The following is a 21,537-nucleotide window of genomic DNA, read 5'->3' as shown; positions in this document are numbered from 1 at the left end:
TAATGCGCATCCAGTTTTCTTGCTTTTGACAAGTTTTCCCAAAACATTGTTTTAAGTGCTTGAAGTGAAAGGGATTCGTTGTTTGATACACGTATCTACTTTCTGTGTTACAGCTGTTCTTGTGTAGCAGGGGGGAGGGGAGATAAATGGCTTCTACATCATTTTTGTAACACTTAAGGTAATCATGGGCCTCATTCAAGCCAACAGTGCAAATGTTTCTAGCCGGCAAAACATGGCGTTACTATTTGCTCACGAAGTGACTCGAGTTTTTCACGATCGTCTTGTTGATGACACTGATCGTACGTTCTTTAAGAAGGTTTTGTACGGGAATATGGATGAATGTTTACGATATAAACTACCTGACGATATGCTAACTAATAACACGTTAATGTTTGGGGATTTTGCTGATTTAAATAATCCTACATCGGATCGAACTTATCAACGGATTGAAGATGTTGACTTACTGTCTCGAAATTTGCAGGTAAACTTGTTAATGTTTTGCCATTGTGCTGCTTTAAATATAGCTGAAGAGCATGGTAAATATTTTGAATTGCCATGATTTGAAAAATGTTTACGAGTCTGCACATTTTGATATCTATAAGAGATTTTATTATAACTTTCTCATATGTATTGTAAGGAATATCTTGCTTTGTTTTATTTCGAAGGAATTCTACGATCGCCTTCGTTCGACAGATGAGAGGTTTGAAGAGCCTTTTGTGTTCTTTCGTCAGGCAGTTGAGCATCTCTCGCGTGCTGCTCGTGTATTCCGACAACAGGGTGGTCATATGCTATTGGTTGGTTTGGGTGGTACGGGAAAACGTAATGTGGTTAAACTTGCTTCATATTTGGAAAATTGCGAGTTTCTCACGCTACGAACTATGTCCAACTATAACACAACAGAATTTCACGAAGATGTGAAAAGTGCTCTCTTTTCTGCTGGTCTGGACGGTCTTAATACAGTTCTGTTTTTGAGTGATAGATGTTTAATTAAGGTAGGATGAGTCGAGGGAATAGGAAGGATTTGGGGGAAGATGGGGAATTTCATGTGAAATTTAGGTTGATTTTGAGGAAATATAGTTTTTGTACACCACGCTTTTGACATAAGTGTCAGATAGTGGCATGAAGATACAGGGAGTTTTGTCTCCCTTTTGGTATCAGATTTTATTGTGTGAAGCTATTGAAAAGTTTTAAAAGGTTTTAAAATACGATATGTTTGGATGGATTAAGAACATATATTCAAAGCAAATCATGGCCTTGCATAGTTGCTTAATTTGCAGTATAGACGTATGCATGTTAATCGAGAAGGAAAACAGGAATTCCTATTTTTTTTTGTAGGAATCATTCTTTGAAGACATCAGTAACATGTTGCACGGTCGTGAGGTACCCAATATGTTCAGTATTGAAGATAGAGAACGTATTTTCATCCGTTTAAGAAAGAATGCAGACGAAATTTCCAATGACAGGCTCACTGTGTTTGATTTATTCAAACAACGTGTGAATAAGAACATTCACTACGCCATTTCTATGACTCCGTCAGGAACATTGTTTCGGCGACGCTGTCGTGTTTATCCGTCTTTGATTAATTGTTGTGCCATTGACTGGTATGATGAGTGGCCTAGCGATGCGCTGGAGGCTGTTGGAAATGCTATTTTGCAGCCTGTTAACCTTGCAGGTTTGTTATGCATACATTCATGTAATTTATATTTAGCTTCCTATGTACTATGATCATATCAAATGCAATTGAAATATTTCCTCACGTCGTGTATAATTTGTATGACGATCTTTTGTATTGTTCATTTCCTTAGTCTACTACGTATGTGAACTTTTCAATAATATGTACTCACAATTTAATATGGTGTTATCCTTACAATCTTTGAAATTCTACCATGTACTTTATGTGCTCCTTAATATAATCTTTACTCCTGTCTTTTAAAGAGTGTCAACGACTAACCCATCTTTCTGTCGACATTCATCGTATCAGTCAAGAGGAATCTTCTCGATTTTGGAAGGAGCTGTCGCGTCGTTGCTATGCAACTCCAGCAACATATATAGAATGTATTGAAATGTTTGTTAAGATTTACTCTGAGAAAAGGCAAAAATACATAAAATATAGAGATCGTTTGACTTCCGGCATACAGAAGTTAGATGAATCCTACGATCTAGTTGGGAAAATGCAGGAAGAACTTGTGGAACTTGCTCCTGCTTTAGAACGCAAGACTAAGGTATGATCAGTAAGATTACATGGAAATATCTTTCGACACTGCAACAGCTGCTATGTTCTCTGATTGTTTTTATTCAGGAAACCGAAGAACTGCTCATCCAGCTGGCAAAAGAACAAGAATCTGTTGATGAAGTACGTCGTGTTGTGTTGGATGAAGAGGTTCAACTAAATGAAGAGGCGAAGCAAGTTCAGGAGATTGCAAATGAAGCTCAACGGGACTTGGACCAAGCATTGCCAGCACTTATTGCGGCTAACGAAGATCTTAATACTCTTGATAAGGCTGACATTGCAGAGATAAGAGTGTACACGAAACCACCAGGGATGGTGATGACAATCATGGCTGCAGTTTGTCTTATTCTTAATGAAAAGACTGATTGGGTTAATACTAAACAAGTATTGGCAGATCCAGGATTCTTAAAGCGACTCATCAACTTCGACAAAGATAGCGTTACCGACCGAGTGTTCAATAAACTCAGACGGTACACTGCACATCCTAGTTTTACTCCAAAACATGTTGGAAAGATTTCTGTCGCATGTCAGTCGATGTGTCGCTGGGTGATTGCAATTGATCTCTATGCGGAGGCCAATAGGGCTGTTTTACCTAAACGTGCTCGTTGTGAAGAAGCTTTTAGAACACTAGTTGAGGCAAAGGTTTGTAAATGTATGTTTTGTTTTAATTGATTTGTGAAAATTAGGTAAAGATTGTCTTTGTCAGTCAACTAAGGAGGGATTTTTTGACTTGGGCTATTCATATTCCTCCATACCCCATACAGCCTGTAATTTATGAAAAAGTCAGAGGTTCTTTCAATTCTTTTCTTTACAAATTCTTTTATAAAACAGAGCACGGTTAAAAAACTGGCTGTTTATGTCACTGACGTTATAGTGTATAAGCTAGTTCATTACATAATTATACTAGCATGTGTACAATATAAATCATCAATAAAATCAATCATCACAAGCAATGGAATATGTCTGTGTTTTGACAGAAAAAATTGGATTTGAAACGAGCAGCTCTGGAGAAAATTGAGCATGAAGTGAAATTATTACAAGACCATTACCAAGAAAGTCTTTTAGCATTACAGTCCTTAGATGAGCACAAACGTCAGACAACATCGCGTCTTGAACGTGCATCCGTCTTGTCTAAAGCTTTTGCAGACGAACACCGGCGATGGACGGAGAGTGTTGTAAAACTTGACGAGAGCTCCCGAAGTCTTGTGGGCGATGCTTTTATTTCTGGTGCGACAATTGCATACCTTGGTGTTTTTAGTCGGAAATTTCGTGAACAGGTTGGTAACTATCTAGGATATTCGTGTTTTGGCTTTCAAAATGCAAAGACAAGGATTTGAATGATACATCTAATAATTCACAATCATTCTACACAATAAGAAGTAATAAGAAGTTTCGTTTGCGCATTGCTTGAAACCTGCTTTTTGTTTGAACGTAATTTTCCTTGCTTGAATGTTGTGATAACGATTTGAAAAAAAATACTTGGGGAGTTTTTACCAAGTGATGTTTAAGCTAAATTTGTGTCAGTCATATCTCACGTTTCTTTTTATACTCATTCTATCACTAAGATTCATCTTTTAACTTATAATTAATTGCCTTCATTTTGTACCAACAGATTTTCTCTCGATGGCTCGAGTCCTGTAAAGCGCGTGAAATTTCTCTAACTCGAAAATTTGATTTCACTCAGTTTTTGACTGAACAAGGAAACATTCAAAGATGGTTGGCAAACTCATTGCCTGATGATAAAACTTCCATAACAAGTGCTGTTCTTTTGCGTAACTCAAGGAAATGGCCACTTCTCATCGATCCACAAGGACAGGCTTTGAAATGGATTTCCGACATGGAGAAGGAGAACGAAGTGACCTTCGTGAAGTCTGGTGACGTAAATTGTCTTTCAATCATTGAAGGAGCTGTACAGTTTGGGAAGGCTGTTGTTATCACGGTATGTGATGAGAAATACGTGAGGTTTGACTTAATGTACAGTTTGGGAAGGCTGTTGTTATCACGGTATGTGATGGGAAGTACGTGAGGTTTGACTTAATGTACAGTTTGGGAAGGATGTTGTTATCATGGTATGTGATGGGAAGTACGTGAGGTTTGACTTAATGTACAGTTTGGGAAGGATGTTGTTATCATGGTATGTGATGGGAAGTACGTGAGGTTTGACTTAATGAACAGTTTGGGAAGGATGTTGTTATCATGGTATGTGATGGGAAGTACGTGAGGTTTGACTTAATGTATAGTTTGGGAAAGATGTTGTTATCATGGTATGTGATGGGAAGTACGTGAGGTTTGACTAAATGTACAGTTTGGGAAGGATGTTGTTATCATGGTATGTGATGGGGGGAGGGGGATATGTGAAGGCTGTTTTAATGAAGGCACAAATTGTAGTAAGGAAAATCATGAGAAATTATTGTGTACAAAGTATGTAAAGGCAAAAGTTCAAGCATAAAATTGCATGAATCGATGTTATGTATCGACAATTCTTAATGGATAAAAATCTTTTCTCGAAAAGATCATTTCTAAAAAAGAAATTATCACACAGGACTGTATAGACATGAGTTTTTATAGCCAACTTGACTGTTTACTTAACGATTTTGGACTTTTCTCAATTTCTCTTTTCATTCGTAATCTTACAGCCATTCATCTGATGTATTTTCGCTTACCTTTCAAGGAGGTCGGTGAATGTCTTGACTCTCGTTTAGAGTCAGTCCTACTACGTCGTACAACTTTACGTGGTGATTCCATGATGATGAAAGTGAACGAAACTGAAGTGGAATACAACAATAATTTTCAACTGTATCTTGATACACCTATAAGTAATCCTCAGTTTTTCCCCGAAGTTTTCAACCAGGTCACTGTGATCAACTTCACAGTCACCTTTGAAGGTAAATTATTTTATCGACTTCCTCTTGTATCTTTTACTTGTACTGATACCATCCACTAGTGAATTTGATTTTATGAATTTTACCTCTTGTTCTAAACATTTCGTTTTAAAGCTAATTAAATAGGACAACTGACCTTACGAATACATTTCAGGTCTTCAGGATCAACTCCTTTCAAAAGTTCTTTTTAAAGAACGACCAGAGTTGGAGAGTAAATTCTTTTGTCTGATGGAAAATGTTGCCTGCGATCGTTCCAAGATAAGAGATTTGGAGGACAAGTGTCTAGATCTTTTGCAATCTTTCGAAGGAAACATATTAGATGATGAAGAACTCCTTGCTACTTTACAAGACAGCAAGAATACCGCCGATAAGATACAACGAAAACTGCAACAATCAGAAAGTAATAGCAATGGAGAAAAATTACTTCTATAACTTAAAAGAGAAGTTGTGGAACATCATAGCAAAAGTCCAGAAATTTTTACCTTTAATTTAGATTAAATTCCTAGTCTTAGTGTTAATCGTTTGCGTGATAGCTGATAGAGAAATTCAAAACGTTTTGGTGTCACACCTTGTTCTATCTAGATGATCAAAAACACTTCATATGAGCTTTCAAATGAGGGTAGCAAAAATACCTTGAAAATGACGCGTTGAGGAGGTTGTTTCACCTTACATTTCTTTTGTAGTTGCTCGTAACGAAATGCGCATGACCCGCCAGCATTATCTTCCGGTTGCAACACGTGGTGCTATCATCTACTTCACATTGGTCGATTTACCAAGTCTTAATGTCATGTATCACTTCTCCTTACAATGGTTTGTTAACATTTTCACGGGATGTTTACTTAAAGAGACCGGAGCGACAAATGATGATCAAAAGAGAGCAAACTCACCTTTATTGGGTACCCTTCAAGCAGGTAGCTGCCATATGGAATGTTGTGGTTGTATGAAAATGAAGCTCTTTCACAGACTCGTCATCCTTTCTTCTCGTGACATTACAAATCTCCTTGCGAAGCATTTTCAACAATTATTAAATGTGCAACAGGGAAAAGGGAAAATGAAAAATTAAGTTTGAAAAAAAATGATGCGGGTAGGGTCGGTTTGGATCTTAAGGCACCAAGACATCATGTTGATAAGATGTTGTTCACGAATACGCTGATAATCACACCCAATATAATATGCTACCTTTAGTTCAATGATTTCATTAATGTGCTGTACGTCTATTATTAATTATATTTAGGAACAGTTCAACCTTTGTACCGAATGAAAAAACGGAGACACAGTAGCGGCGCTTATGAAATGTTAATTAAAGAGAGAAAACGCCAAATGAGTTCGACCGACGCATCCAAAGTAGGATTGCAAGCTCATCTTGAGAATATGATTGATACAATCACTGAAACTGTGTGTCATCACGTAACTTATGGATTATTTGGCAGACATCAAACAACATTCTTGTTCATGTTATGTTGTAATATTATGAAGCGCACAATCAATCCAGATACTAGAGAACCCCTCATCACTAAGACCGAATGGCGTTTGTTCATTTCGGGTGCTTCATCACCAGTATTACCTCAAAGACACGCTTCATTAACATCAGGTGACAATGGTAAAATTGACGTAAACAACTGTCATAATGGTATTTTTTTGCTTTTTATTTTGACGTACGTTTTGAATATGATCTGTGTATTGTAGGATTTGACAAAGAAATGAAAGATGGACATAAATCACGATCACATAAACCACCACTGAAATGGATAACAATGAGCATGTGGGAAGAATGTCTCTTTTTATCCTCGAAAATCCATGCATTTTTGGGTTTCTGTAAACACTTAGGTGTAAATGAGCGTTTTTGGTTGGATTTTTCCGAAGTCAAAAACCCTTATGTTTATCTTGCGATGAACGGCAACGCATTAAAACTGGGTAAGAGAGGCATAACAGGGACTGCTGAGAATATTTTGTACTGAGGGGGGGAGGGGGTTATCGATCGCTGTACTTGGGTGCAAATAGGATTGGTACGTAAGAAATTGCAATAATTCACGCGATCCCTGCACATCTTATACTGTTTACATTGTTCTGCTGTTTTCTTTTGCAGATGATTACGGCAACAAAAATGAGTGGCAAGTTTCGAATCTCAGTAATTTTCAGCGTTTAATGTTAGTGAGGACACTTCGTCCAGAGCGGTTACTTCATGCTGTTGGCAAATTTATCAAGGAACATTTTGGAGAGCAATTCATGTCGACTAAGCCGCTCAACCTCCACGAAATCTTCACTGAATCAACCCCTAAAGTTCCTCTTTTATTCATCTTAGCTCCTGGTAAGTGTTTCTAATTGTTTTGAAATTATATTTGTTTTGTAAGGATGTTGTCAAACTCTAACTCGGATGAAAATAAATTGCTTAAAACATTTGAATAATAAGTCATTGTCATTCCTGTCTTATCTTCTTAAATACTATCGAACAGTAAAGTTACATTTTGTACCTTTTTCAGGAGCCGACCCTGCATCACAACTGATGCGATTCGCCCGCGATATCCGAGGCAGTTCGTGTCAGTTGGATATGATCTCGCTTGGGCGTGGTCAGGAGGTGCATACCGAAGAGACTGTGACCAAGGCATATCGACATCGCGGGCGCTGGGTGTTTCTGCAGAACTGTCATCTTGCATTATCCATTATGCCTCGTCTAAAGGAAATAGTTCGAAAGTAGGTTCTTAATGTTTTGGATGAATTTAAAACATGATGTGACGTCTTTTTCCTTACGAGAGAACAATGTAAATTATTTCAAAGCAGTAAATATATGTTAAGCATTTAAATCATTGTTGGCAAAACGTTTGCTAGCAATATGTTTTTTGTGCTAATGTAGAATTAGTGACCCCACCGTCGCTGTTGAACCTGCTTTTCGACTTTGGTTGAGTTGTGCACCCCATAGTGAATTCCCAGTTTCTATACTACAAGAATCAACAAAGGTTAGTAAATGTCAGTGCAAAGAACGTGGTCTTTTTTGGAGTTTGTTTTTAGCATTCCGTGTTAGGCATGTATATACATATGAACCTGTTATTTTTAATGCTTGTTAATCTCTCTGCTCAACTCTTAACTCCATATCAAACTATTACGTTAAGTCGACACATTCAGATATGCTCAAAATTTTCCTAAGACACAACTGCAGTTTTCTTTTTATTATCCTTGCCGCAAATGAAAGGTATGAAAGGTATTTCTTATGAATGATCAGGCGATCATACAGAAGATCGCTCTGAAGATTTCTATTCGGATCATTAATTTGTACAATTCAAATTAAGTAGTTTAGTGTATGGCCTCCAAAATGATTATAATTTTGACTTCAACTTATTTGTAGATGGTAATGGAGTCTTCATTAGGTGTAAAAGCGAATCTTCGTCAATCATTTGCGTGCGTGGGTGGTGCAGTATCTCCCGGTATGTTTGAGGATAACAATCCTGGATTGCATTGGAAAAAACTTGTCTTTGGATTATGTTTTCTTAACGCCGTCATCCACGAAAGACGAAAGTTTGGAGCTCTTGGTTGGAATATCCCCTACGATTTTCGTGTAGCTGATTTAGAGGTTTATCAAAATTTTCTTGCATAAACGTGTTCTCTACGTATGAATGCATGATGGAGTAAATTTTGTACACATTGAATAAACCGTGTTTTGCTGCTATTTTTACAACCTTTTATAACTAGCAATATTTCTCATATTTGTTCTTTTCTTGCTTAATATAAGCTATGAAAATTGTTTTTGTTCTTATTCCTATTTCTTTATTTCATTTTATACGAATATCAAACACTCACCATTGATTCTCATCTATACTTTCCAACAGGTATCAATTTCGACACTTCGTATGCTGTTGATCGAGCATTCCCCTGTCCCTTGGCACGCTCTATTGTTTCTTACCGCTGAGATAACTTATGGTGGGCGCGTGACGGATAAATGGGATAAACGGTGTTTACGTAGTATGGTAGAGAAGTATTGTTCACAAGAGTGTCTTCAGGATGGATTCACGTACACGAGTAAGAAGGTAAAACCGAATAAGAACTAATATATCTATATATTATAGTAAACTTTTTATTATTGTTTTTCCATCTGAATTGTTTTTGATTTGAAAAATTTGTAATATTGTGCTTGAACCATTGTTGCGAAAGCTGATCTTGTTCAACAAAACATGTTTAGTTAAACAGTAGCTCATTCAAGCAAATCTCTCATACATTAAAAACATTTTTTGTGATGGTGGAGTTGTGCATTGTTTTTGTCTTTTCCATGTGATTATTTTCTATCACAATATTCAGATTTATTATCCACCATCCAATGACGTGTCCTTTTCACGTTGTTGTGAATACATCGAAAGCTTGCCTTCTGTGGATCATCCGGAACTCTTTGGTATGCAATCGAATGCCAATTCTCTTTTTGAGAAGAGCGAGGCAAAACAGCTTTTGGCTGATCTTCTACTGGTTCATCCACAAATCGACAAAAATGTTGGGTGGGTGTTATATTACATGCTATTTAAAAAGTTCGAGCCTTTCTTCATGTTATATATCACACACCCTTTACTAACTATTGGTTAGCAATAGCTGCAGGACTTGCAGAAGTCTTTCTTTGTCATCTATTAAAGCGTTTAACAAGAAACAGTCTTAAATCGTAGAATCTTGAAGCGTTATGAGAAATGCCTTAAAATTGGTTTTTATGTAGATGTGGAAAAACGAACGAAGAAATAGTTATAGAACTCATTCGGGACATTCAAAAACTTCTTCCCCTCAAAATTAGAGATGTGAATTTAGAAACATGTGCCTCAACACAGACAACTGTCTCGTTATCGGCGATGTATACAACCTTAAAGCAAGAAGTGTCTAGATTTCAAAATCTCTTGGATGTAATACACTCTTCACTAGTTGCGTTACAACATGCCATTGAAGGACGTCTCTTACTTACTGCTGAAATTGAAGATACACAAAAATCTTTGCTGCACAACCAAGTTCCCAGTGAATGGCAGGTTGATATTAATTATTTTCTAAATGAATCTAATCAGGGCGATATATTTTTATCGTGTTGATCATTCTCGATCATGTCTCGTGTTCTATAACAAATATAGAGGAAAAATGGATGACCAATGAAACTTACAATATGTGAGTGACGTCAATCCATGATTTTTTGTGGAATCATTGATAAATCACAAGATACCCAAGACGAAACACGTTTAAATAGCGGGCGATTGAAAATTTAATCGTTGTGTCATTGAATGGTTTTGACTATATTTGAGAAGAAAACAGAAGTCATGCTGCTTGTTAACATGTTACCTTTTACTAAAATATGAAATTCTCTTTTATTTTTGTTCGTAGAAAGTAGCTTATGGTTCTACGAAGTCTCTTGCATCTTGGCTGAATAATTTGCGTCAAAGAATAGAATTCTTTTTGCGTTGGTTTAAAGAAACCCTTGCCCAGCAAGAAGCTTCAGGATACTCGGTTCAATCCCAAGATTCTACGTCATCAAATGGCGTGCTACGATCTCGTGACATGCCTCGTGCATTCTGGATCTCTGCTTTCTTTTGTCCACAAGGTACGTTTAACAAGCTGCTCATAATATCCTAAGATCGATAGTTATGTTTAAGATGTATAAAGTGGCAATTTTCCGATTTTCAACTAAGATAATGGTGCCATTGAACTTCGTATGCAACGATCCTGTATCGTATCGAATTCAGCGTGCTCAATTTTAAACTTTCCTTTATTCAGGGGAATCGTCTTAATTTTTTGCATGGGATTTTTTCTTTTACTTTGTTTCTATGAGGTCAAGGTAAATTTTGTTCAAATCTCGATTTAGCTTAAATTCTGGAGTATATAATAGAAAATTTCAGTTGTTTCAACAAAAAGCTAAACATATTTAAAGCCTAGAATCATTTGTGTAAGTGCAGCTTTGTTTGATTTGTTTTTGTAGGTTTCTTTACATCAGTCCTTCAACGTCATGCTCGTTTACATCAAGTTTCCATAGACTCGCTGATGTTGTTTTATGACGTCACGGAACGAAAATGGCTTCCCGAAGATTGTGCTCACGAACATGACGTAGACATGACACAAGTGGCATTTGGTGGCTCCCCCCCTGATGACTGTATGCGTTTCTTTGGTTTGTATCTGGATGGTGCTGTTTGGAATGCTGAACTTGCATGTTTGCAAGACTCAGGTTTTAATGAAAGATTTACAGCCCTTCCTGAAGTCAAGATACTAGTGATGGTATGTAGAGTGTGAATAAAATTGTTTTATCAGTTCATCTTGATTTTAAGTATTGAAAGAAAAATGAAGTAGAACTATAATTACTAATTATATAAGAAAAAAAATTATAGCCAACTGTAGTTTTATTCCGATTAAAACGTGTAGAACATTTTCTTCTAGAACCACCTGTAATGTCATTAGAAAACCATTAATTTTTTTCCATAGAACGAAAACATCTGCATCGCATGACTAATATATATAATTATATGACATTGGTGCATGTTCGCAAATAAAGATGAACTGCATAACGACACGAGTATATCGTCGTTTTTACCAGTCAAATTATGTATCAATAAAATTTTTTTATGTCAAGGAAAAACAACAAGAAAATGTTGACAACAGGCTGCTATCCTACGAGTGTCCCGTTTATTGTACACCTGTTCGTGGGAGATCATTTGTTACTGCTATTCGTCTTCCTTCACGACATCCTCCTAAGCATTGGATCATGCAAGGCACTGCTCTGGTTACACAACATCCTGAATAGGCAATCCTCTTGTCCGTGAGTTTGTGGTTGTAATATCACACGTTTTTTATATGATTTTTCATCAATGAATATTCATCTGTTTAATTCGTTTTGTGATAGATGGTATTCATTTTGAATCGAACGTTTTCAAAGTTTGCAAATATTTTTTACATATTTATTTGTGTACATTTGTACAGATGAAACTTTTATTTGCTGTGTTTTATTTCAAATTGGAGTGGAATTTCATGAAAAAATCTCCATTACAAATGTGTGTGGAGCACTAAAATTTGATTCACTGCGCATATATATGTTTTCAAACACTTTATATATATATATTGCTGTCTTGCGAATAATCATATAATAAAGGTCCCAACCAGCCATTTGGAAATGCACCAAAATCAACTTCGAACAGAAGTTGGAATGGTGTAGTGTTAGACCTGATCCGAACTGTTATGCATGCGGTCAAGATTACGTAGTCAAGCTTGGTCATGTTGATTGCTTGCATCAACGATAGCAAAAGAAAGGCCAAACATTATGGTATATGATGCTGACATTCATTGGGTGAAATTTACTGATTTTTGTCTGAAATTAAGTATATATTTATCATCATGATCCATCCCTCTCGAAATTTTTATTGAAAATGAGAAGAGAACAAACTTCGATCCTTTTCTTACAAGTGATTTATGTTGCCATACGACATGCTTAACATTTTGTGTTAAATAACCTTTTATCGCGCGATATGCACAATATAGTAACCATAAATAAATAGAAACCTAATCAAACTTATATGAAAAAGTAGCTGGCGTTACGAAAGGTGATAATGAAAATGATACTACTGATTCAAAATTGGGTATTGCATATAGGAGAGCACAGTTTTATACTTTCATGTTTCAATGTATGTGCAATGTGTAGAAGTGATTTTATTACGTCTTCAACACTTCATATTTGGGTAAGTTTTGATTTGTATTTTTTTTTTCGTTGAAGCCGTCCCGGTTTTTATTAAATTTTCACGTTAAAAGATTTGTCCAGTTAATACTTAACGTCATATAATATATATAAGTTTTTTCCCCAAAATTACTTAATTATTTGCATTGCAAATTTTTGGATATCTTAGGCATTTCTGTGTAGAGATTCTTCTTGGAAAACAACGGGACAGATCCTAGCGCGAAGAATAATGCGTATTTGAAAGTGAAAGAAGTATTTTATGGCGAGTACAATGTGAACAATAAAATTTACATATGTACACAGATATGAACTAGAAATGCCATTATTAATGTGAAAGTAAAAGCATTTTTACATGGAAAAGTTAAGCTAAGAAATCTTATCATTAAACAACATTGATAAAGGGCCATCAAAACAGAAAAGAAATGGCAAAACCTAAGGTAATGAAAATATGTTAATAGTATGTCGCATAGTCAATTATAATAATTGCGTACATCTTTTCCCTTTATCTTTAGTGGTTTTATCAGCATATCTCGGTTGCTCTTTAGATTTCTATTTTCTTATATATATAGCGATTCACTATAGTTAAATCATACAAGCTCTTTGCTCAAAATTTCTTTATATATTTTCGGTAACTCGTTCAAATACTGTTCTCATTTTCTGTGATTTAAGTCAACAGTTTTATCACACACAGCAAACACTATAGCGGTCGTCTTTCTTTTGCATTTCTGAGTTACAAATACTGGTCCTTTCTGCACCATGCATCGAAATTTAAATAACTCTACCAACAAACATTTGAAATTAAATAAATGTTTTATCAAACGAGCTTCTCATTCCTTTATATTCTCGAGTGCAGAACTAACTGAACATGCATGATGGAACTAAAACAACGAAGTTATGATATGTATACTTTCTATTAAAAAATCTTCAAGAAATTTTGTTGACCAAGTGCCTGAACTTCTATAATATTTTAGGTGTTTATTTACAATGATGACTACAACGCAATGTGTACAGAGGTCTTTCGTCATCAACACATTGAAACCGGTGGAAATTTATTTGGATTGTGGACAACGATGGGAAACGCAGTTCTTCACGTAGTGCTTGGTCCTGGTATACAATGCAAGCGTACAGAAACGTCGTTTCATCAAGATATTGACTATCTGCAACGAGTTGGTCGTTTGGTTAACGACAAGTATATGTTATGTCACATAGGTGAATGGCATTCCCATCATTCTTTTGAGTTATCAAAGCCCAGTCCTGGAGATGAGTCAACGATAAGACGAAACTTTCCCAATGGTGTGTCAAAGTTTTTGCTGATCATTGCAAACATCAGGGATGGAGGTGACAGGATAGTTTTGTCGCCGTATTTTTTCACTAATGGCGGACGAAATTACGAAAAAATCGAGTATGTAGTCCTTGAAAGAGGCAGTCCATATTCGTCTGTTGCTGAAATTCAGTGTGAAAAAGAAAATGGAGCAGAGAATGGCGAAAGCCGTGAACGTGAGATGTGTTCAAGCCATCCGACATCTAATGATACTACAGAATCGTCACTTTCTCTTGTTCAGATTGATAAAAATATTGGAAATGGTGGTCAACGAGATCCTGATGTGGCAATGGAAAATTATTCTTTACAATCCCCTGAGATTGCTGCTGTTTCTGTTCCTGCTGAAAGTTGTGTCACAAATCGTTATACAGCACAAACGCCAAGAGAAATTGTAATGAAGCAGTTACACGATTATCTTGTGAAGGAATTTCATGATCCGAAAGTTGAGATAACGAAGAGGGAAAATAGTGTCGATATTGACATGATATTTAAGCTTAATCGGAATTTTTACTTAGTTCGATTTTGTGAAAATTTTCCTTCAACACCTGCGTTACTTTACTGTGAAAAAGAACGCAGAATGTTATACCAAAACTCGCAGCCTTGTGTCAAACTTGAAACGCCTTTAAACACTTTCAGCAACATTTTGCTTTCTATTAAGAAAAATTGTGACGTAAGTTGGCAGCATTTCCAAAAAATCGATGAGACAGTGTTAACCAAGTCTGATAGTCCTTATCGCGTGGATGATTTCATTAAAGCCTTGTGTCAAGAGATTCAAATCACTTTTAATACCCAGGCAACCTCAAGTAAATCGTTCAAAGAAGGGTGTTTTGAAATTTATTTTAAACACTCTATGCTTCATTGGTATATTGAAATCCCCGAAGAATTCCCAAGCAAACCTGCCGAAGTTTTCAAAGCATATAGAAAGGATGGCCATAAGATAAGTATTAGTAACTCAAGAAAACATCTGGTGGAAGCGGATCACATCATAAGCGCCATTAAACACTACTGTATTTTTTAAAATTTAGAATCAATGTAGCTACAATTATAGTCTTTCGCATATCTGATCTATATAATCTTAACAATGAACTTAATAGTGACTTTATTGCAATGGCATAAGAATAGCACAATATACCGCATTGATAGTCAGAAATAAATAGAAAAGAACAGAAATGTTTGCATCAATGATTTATGATTTGGTATCTTTCATTTGTATGGCTAATTGCCTGATGTTTGTCAGGCAACTTGCAGCTTTTTCCTGAAGATCTGGATCATTGGAGCCGACCATCTCAAGTAACAACTGAAACAGATTTATCCAAGAAACTTTATTTTCATCTGAAGCCAAGCAGTAGTTGCATTTTTACATATATACATTATTTAAGAAATAAAAGATGTTTACTGTGTTTCTATGGGCTTATGCAAACCAAGGAGACATTTGGGAGAACTCGAGAGCAGATCAGTGTAAGCCCGAGACCGAACGTCGAGGGTTGCACCTGCTCAAGAGTTCTCACAAACGTCTCCGATTTTTGCATAAGCCAGTGCAAACACGAAAAACATCTTTTATTTCTTTTATAAAGTAACAATAATGCAAAAGACAGACATTTTAATTTTTCCTCTAAAATGTATTCATGATCAACTTGCAAATTCTCTTTGACTGATTGATTGTTTTGACTAATTTGATTGGGTGAGCTCAGATGTGTTTTGCACAGGCTAAAGCGAACACATCCCTAGACCAATCAGCGCACGCGTTTCATTGTGTTTATTTTATAAAAATTATGTAGCGTATCATGTTTCCATGACATTAACATTTTAATATAGTTCACGATATCTTACCTTGACGCCACCATTTTTGTGAATAATGACACAGTTTGCTGGATCACGTGATAAATGGTACAAGGCTCGAACACTTGCCTCTTGTAGCAATGTGTCTTGAATGTGAAGATATTTCACTATCTTTGATACAACTCCCAAGTTGCGGAATGCTATTGCATTACTTCCAAATACACTGCAACTAAACATACATATCTGTATAGTAAGTATCCTACACGCATGCTCGTTCATGTCATTTCTTATCCTTATGCTTTATTCTTTATTGTGTCGTTTCCCCTTTTCTTAATTCATCCATGTCTGTATGGTGTTCAATTTTATATCGTATGCATGCCCTAACATTTAATTAAATATGCTTTTTTGCTAAGTAACATTTAATAACTAATTCAAAGCAGGCTTACGACAATGTTTTTGTTTCATATATTTTTGAAGTTTCTAGACATAGTACCTTGCTATCGCTTCAGCGAGATAACGTTTCACACCTTCATCGTTCTAGAATTAACAAAATTTTTCAGCACTCTTTGTTCAGCTAATCTTAAATGACATTTTTTATATATTTTATTTGCTTTATGTGTTGGACGTGGTTTACAACAACTATTTATTACTTCATGACTATTATTTTTTACTATGACCATTAAATATCGGTGCTAAAGTCGTAGAGACAAGACAAGTAGCTATAAAAATTGTTCACTTACAATATTTGTCAGTTTGGCGAGCAACGGAGCAACATCATATTCGGATATAATACCAGCATTTTCATAGTTCATTGCGACTTTTGAAATAACAGCACACACTGCTGTTAATACCTGAAAGCATAGAGTATTAAAATTAATACGTAAAACATTTTGAGAAATAATCATGTGATGATTTTGTTTGAATGATATGAAAAAATTGATAAAACCTTATGTGATATGCAGCCTTCATATTCTTTCCTCTTACTGATTATTCCCTTTTATTTATGTATTGATGTATTTACTGTCTCAAGTTGTTTTATTATTTTATATTTGAGCATTCATATTTACTCAATGATTTACATCAACTTTTAATTTAAATTTTTATTTAAAGTTCGAGGTTGCCTTAAAATTTATATACGAACCTCTGTGCTCTCAGATTTTAATAAATTGACGAGAACCTCAAGGCCTCCCACAAATGACCTGATGTTTTCAGCATCGTTCTAATGTACGTTTAATTCATTTCATAAGAAATTTATCAATGATTGGTTGAATTTAATGTATTTATTGGTCATACTTGTTCGTCTTCAATAAGAACATACAAGGCCCAAGCAGCGTTTACAATGACCTTTTAAATAAGAATGTCTTCATAGTTACTATACATGATGAAAGTGTATGCCTAAGTTTATAATTTACTAAGATTATAAATACTTGCTAAATCTTGGTTGTGCTTATAATCAATAAAAATTACAAGAAACGATGTGTCACCTTATCGTCAAATGACTTGAGCAACGTCCAAAGCAGCCTTATCGCATCCATTTGCTTAAATTTTCTGAACAAATAAAAACAGCTTTATTTTAGTGTTTTAAATCCTTTGAATGGGAAATGATCTGATTGAAATCTAGGTACCTAGCCTACTTTCATGGTGTATTCTAATTGCATGTGCTGGTCTGATGGCATTCTTAATGCATGTCCTTATTACTGTTTAAGTGTGTTCTAATTATACATAATCACAATTCTTTGATTTGTCAAACTGAAGTTACCATGAAGATGAAGCATTCATTTGTTATAACTCATTGGCAATGAAGTCAAGTTCAAAATTAGCTTACATTTTACATTGCTCGTCCTCACTGCTGTTGTATATTGCTTGAGCAATTCCCTTTAAGATTTCTTTATTTGGATGCCCCAGCATGCTTATCAACGCCTCACAGCCATCACAGTTGTATAACTCGGAGCTACCTTGAGACAGTCGTGTCAGTTCTGCGACTGTTCCTACGGCATGTGCTTGTATCTAGTTACGTTACAAAGAATCTAAAATGTCATGCAAGCTGTATTCTTTTTTTTTTTTAATTTCATTATGTTTTGTGGGGCTATCTGATGATCTGTAGATCATACTATGTTAATGCTTTTGTATATTGTTATGAAACGTGTTCTAAGAAAGGTCTTGTTTTAAAGCAAAAGTTTTTTTGTGCTGTTGAATGTTTCTTAAATTTTTGAAACCGTATTTCTTATCCAGGGATGTTTTAATTTGCAAAGCCTCTTTTCAGCGTTTTTTTTTTGAAACCATTTTTTTTTAACTTGTTTCGAGTATAGACAAATAAAGGACACTTTATCATTGTATATAGAATAATAAAAATAAATATAGAAGAAGATCTCAGTGAAAGTTTTCTTTTTGTCAATTATACCTCATACTTCCATTCATCGTGCTGGATATAATTTATAAGTTTGTGCATCACATCCAGTTGTAGAAATCTAGATGAGACATATGCGAAGGTTTGAAGGGCATTTTATTATTACGAAATGCTATATTATGATAACCTTTGTGAGTCAAGTTATATCAAAGCCAATTTGTGAATTTGTTGCAAAAACAGATGCTGTAGTAAAATGTAGCAAAGCTATAGCTACATTTTAGATAAAGTACGATGATAAGGAGTTGGCTTAAGAAAACCTTTTTCTTTCTTTATGTGAACAACGCCCAATGACCTTCAATGTTGTACTGTCAACGTACCGTTTAGCGTTCTCCACACTTCTTGCACATTTCCATAAAGCTCCAGTTGCTGCAGTCAGAGCTTTATTTTCCTTCAATGTAAGCATATCCATTAATGGTAAAACGGCATCGCCTTGGAAAACAATATCTCGCGTATTCTTTTCTTCGCCACACTAAGAAACAACAAGTCTATGTCAATGTTGATATCGGTAATTTAATATTAGAATGCGTATATTTTTGAATGGGGGCCGAATGCTACGTTTTTTAAAATCTGTTTTACTTAACTACAGCAGTATACTATTCTTAATTCTTTGGTTTTCAACTCAGCTACAACAAAAACCTATAATTGTGATAGTTCGTGGTTGATGTAAAATAAAATATAATAAGTGTATTAAAGATTAGTTTCTTAATTGCTCATGTTCCTATACCTTGAAAATAGCGAGTGCACAGTATGTCTTCAGCTCAAGATTTTCACGTTTTAAATGATTGACGACAGTCTCGATAACACTCGTATGTTGAACTGCCTTTCGAAAGTTTTTCTATAAAACATTGTATTATTTAATTTTAAATTGTAGACATTAATTTTTTTAATAATACTTATGACGTTTACCTCAATACAACATTCCTGTATTAATCCTACTACAGGAACTAGTAGGCTCTCATCATCAAGGACGACAAGTTTTTCTAAATATTTAACACCTCCTGTCTTAAGCAATGCAATGCGACATCGTTTACTATAACGACAGCAGCTCCACAACGCTTTCACTGACGATGTAGCCACGTTTCTTGCGAGAATCGTTTTACTTACTCCTCGAAACGTTTTTTTGGAATGCAGCATGGAAAGTTGTTTGCTTTCATCGAGGTCCAGTAAATTTACCTAAAACAACAAAAGATTATTTTATTGTGAAGCGTGCATTGTTTATAATAGTTATTTCCAAATTAAGTTGCCACAAATCAGAAACTTTAAATATTTTAGTGAACTTATGAACGTTGCACAAACATCTTTTTTGACTTACGAGTTTTCTTATTCCATCTTTTTGTTTCAAAATGTTTCTTGCCAAACTGCATTTGCTCATGTTAGCCATGACGATTGCTGCCCAACCAACAACATCTTTGTTGTCACTCAGCTCTGTATGATCCACAAGACTGTGCATTGCTAAATCGTACAACCAATGAAAGTGTTACTGTCAAAATCTCGTCTTTTTTAGTCTTTGTGTTAGGCCTTTACATACGTACAATTCTTTCTAAACGTTAGCAAAAAGAAGAGTAACAAGTAACTGTAAGTACAACTCGTTTTTAAAATACTTGCTTTAATTGACTATTTTTGTTCACCGTCATAGTTTTTATCCTTGATTGTAGATATAATGTCCACATACTTAGCTAGTTACATACCACCAGCTCTTACTAATTCTCTTCTGTTGTATTTGCTTTTGTCTGTGAGCGGTTCCAACAATTTCATTGTTGCAATCTAAGAATTTATGAAAAAGCCTTCATGCATGTGGGTAAAAACAAACTTGTAATTTATACTCTCATCTGTATAATTCGTTCGTTAACATGTCTTGGTACATAAGAAAAGACATTTTAATCTAACAATATACGCAGATCAGTATTCATGAAATTTTTTACCTTGCATTTGTCGTGGTCTGTTCTGAGCATGTTGGTGAACATCGTCAGACCATTGGCATCACGAACAGCCATCTGGCAAACTTCAGACCGCATATCAAAATCATTAAGGGCGCACAAGGCAATAAGAGTTGCTGTCTGGTTACCAATCTATGGTTGCCAGTGAAAAAAACAATTTGACTTTTGACAATTTTGGATGGTATACAGGTAATGATACAAAGTAAGCTGGCTGACTACGCCACTCAGTTATAGACTTGAATTTTACCTTTACAAATTTGATAAGTCTCTGGATTTGCCAAAAGTCCGACGTGAGTTTGGATGCAGGCAACTGAAATTGTTGTATGCTTGTGTTAGGATAACAGGACTTTGGTAAAAAAAAGATGTGCAACAGCTAAGTTGATTTGGTGAAAGACATTTCTGTTTTTAGTGCTCTTGTGCTAAAGAGGAGATACATGGTTTGACGTATTTATGTAAAAAAGGTATGTTTTTAAAGTAGATAGAGCATTCCTTGAATTTGAATTCATGGATTTAAGATAATGTGTGTGTATTTAAAGACCCTCTTCGTACTCATAAAACTTATTTTTCATGCATTGTACCGTAGCTAGATCTATTTTTCTGTCATCCTCTTCTTCACTCTCCGTTGACCAATCCATATATTGTGGTTTTGTTGAGCTTTTTGACTTGTTTTGTTTCACAGACTTTCCTCTACAAGTGCGGTTTGTGTCCATTTTTGATGAATATCTTTGACCATCACTGTTCCAAATGCTGCTATCAACCTTCGTGCTATTTTCTTCATAGAAGTGTCGTCATGTAAAAATACTTTAAAAAATCATTTTAAACAAAGTATATGTTACGTTAATGTCGCTAATGCAAACTAATAACAGATAAACACAAGATTGTTACAGCCAACAATAAAAATATATTGAGAAAGTAAACTCTGTGCTTGACCACAGAATTTGACTTGTTTAACACCACGTAAAAAATCGTTCAAACAGATTAATTTTTCATCTTGTTTCTTCTAACACATTCAATATATAGTAGAATCGACAGATAGATCCTGATAATTTTGTGTATAAGGTTAAAAGTAAGTAAAAGTACATGTATAAAGGAATGCCTGTTTTACCTGGCTAATGTTCTTGACTTAAGAAATCGAACCAAACTACCAACTTGTCTAAATGATTGTTGCTAAGAATATTTTAACTGTGCTATTATTGAGTAGTAATGTAGTGAATGAAGCGAGTATGTTTCTATAGTAATAGTTATAGCTCAAGAATATTCATTAACACCTGTAAATTAGAACAGGTGTTAAGAAGTTGTTTTATGTATAAAACAA

General features: G+C 35.2%; 3 protein-coding genes across 4 annotated transcripts in view; 2 read left to right on the top strand and 1 right to left on the bottom strand.

Moving 5' to 3' along the window:
- LOC124453499 (dynein axonemal heavy chain 6-like) overlaps window positions 1–12,679 on the top strand; it is a 32,647-nt gene extending 19,968 nt beyond the window's left edge. The window contains exons 47-68 of the mRNA XM_047004316.1: window positions 179–481; window positions 666–992; window positions 1,336–1,672; window positions 1,936–2,222; window positions 2,300–2,872; window positions 3,208–3,507; window positions 3,843–4,169; window positions 4,902–5,115; window positions 5,267–5,512; window positions 5,796–6,023; window positions 6,347–6,703; window positions 6,799–7,026; window positions 7,199–7,420; window positions 7,593–7,803; window positions 7,964–8,066; window positions 8,453–8,677; window positions 8,934–9,131; window positions 9,400–9,590; window positions 9,800–10,100; window positions 10,447–10,663; window positions 11,039–11,331; window positions 11,684–12,679. Coding sequence (XP_046860272.1) covers window positions 179–481; window positions 666–992; window positions 1,336–1,672; window positions 1,936–2,222; window positions 2,300–2,872; window positions 3,208–3,507; window positions 3,843–4,169; window positions 4,902–5,115; window positions 5,267–5,512; window positions 5,796–6,023; window positions 6,347–6,703; window positions 6,799–7,026; window positions 7,199–7,420; window positions 7,593–7,803; window positions 7,964–8,066; window positions 8,453–8,677; window positions 8,934–9,131; window positions 9,400–9,590; window positions 9,800–10,100; window positions 10,447–10,663; window positions 11,039–11,331; window positions 11,684–11,854 — 5,859 coding nt within the window. The 3' untranslated portion in view covers window positions 11,855–12,679. The remainder of the gene's footprint in view (window positions 1–178; window positions 482–665; window positions 993–1,335; window positions 1,673–1,935; window positions 2,223–2,299; window positions 2,873–3,207; window positions 3,508–3,842; window positions 4,170–4,901; window positions 5,116–5,266; window positions 5,513–5,795; window positions 6,024–6,346; window positions 6,704–6,798; window positions 7,027–7,198; window positions 7,421–7,592; window positions 7,804–7,963; window positions 8,067–8,452; window positions 8,678–8,933; window positions 9,132–9,399; window positions 9,591–9,799; window positions 10,101–10,446; window positions 10,664–11,038; window positions 11,332–11,683) is intronic.
- A 272-nt stretch (window positions 12,680–12,951) lies between these two features.
- LOC124452746 lies at window positions 12,952–15,269 on the top strand. Its single transcript, XM_047003348.1, has 2 exons — window positions 12,952–13,215; window positions 13,750–15,269. Exons 1-2 carry the CDS (start codon window positions 13,201–13,203, stop codon window positions 15,115–15,117), a joined length of 1,383 nt encoding a protein of 460 aa, XP_046859304.1. The 5' UTR covers window positions 12,952–13,200; the 3' UTR covers window positions 15,118–15,269.
- LOC124452745 (outer dynein arm-docking complex subunit 2-like) lies at window positions 15,086–21,435 on the bottom strand. 2 transcript variants are annotated; one of them, XM_047003346.1, is made up of 18 exons: window positions 21,328–21,435; window positions 20,801–21,023; window positions 20,470–20,532; window positions 20,208–20,354; window positions 19,974–20,049; window positions 19,598–19,737; window positions 19,192–19,458; window positions 19,010–19,120; window positions 18,603–18,754; window positions 18,280–18,346; window positions 17,704–17,885; window positions 17,363–17,426; window positions 17,172–17,222; window positions 17,020–17,097; window positions 16,619–16,729; window positions 16,372–16,415; window positions 15,930–16,107; window positions 15,086–15,396 (listed from the first exon to the last, which is right to left on the bottom strand). In XM_047003346.1, exons 2-18 carry the CDS (start codon window positions 20,930–20,932, stop codon window positions 15,286–15,288), a joined length of 1,974 nt encoding a protein of 657 aa, XP_046859302.1. In that variant the 5' UTR covers window positions 20,933–21,023; window positions 21,328–21,435; the 3' UTR covers window positions 15,086–15,285. The 2 variants fall into 2 exon arrangements, with proteins under 2 accessions (XP_046859302.1, XP_046859303.1); XM_047003347.1 differs by having other exon boundaries at window positions 20,801–20,994.
- Window positions 21,436–21,537: the final 102 nt, after the last annotated feature.

The sequence above is a fragment of the Xenia sp. Carnegie-2017 genome, unplaced genomic scaffold (assembly GCF_021976095.1).
Source record: "Xenia sp. Carnegie-2017 unplaced genomic scaffold, XeniaSp_v1 HiC_scaffold_25, whole genome shotgun sequence".
NCBI lineage: Eukaryota > Metazoa > Cnidaria > Anthozoa > Malacalcyonacea > Xeniidae > Xenia > Xenia sp. Carnegie-2017.
Note: the sequence above shows the minus strand (reverse complement) of the source record. Positions and strands in the feature narration are given on the sequence as shown.

What these genes read in the sequence shown, in the direction of transcription:
- LOC124452745 (XM_047003346.1), bottom strand. Translation starts at nt 20,932, where the DNA reads ATGGACACAAACCGCACTTGTAGAGGAAAGTCTGTGAAACAAAACAAG. An exon ending in CAGACCACGACAAATGCAAG is followed by an intron (nt 20,050 to 20,207) that starts GTAAAAAATTTC and finishes ATAAATTCTTAG; the next exon opens with ATTGCAACAATGAAATTGTT. An exon ending in ACGATGAATGGAAGTATGAG is followed by an intron (nt 17,886 to 18,279) that starts GTATAATTGACA and finishes TAACGTAACTAG; the next exon opens with ATACAAGCACATGCCGTAGG.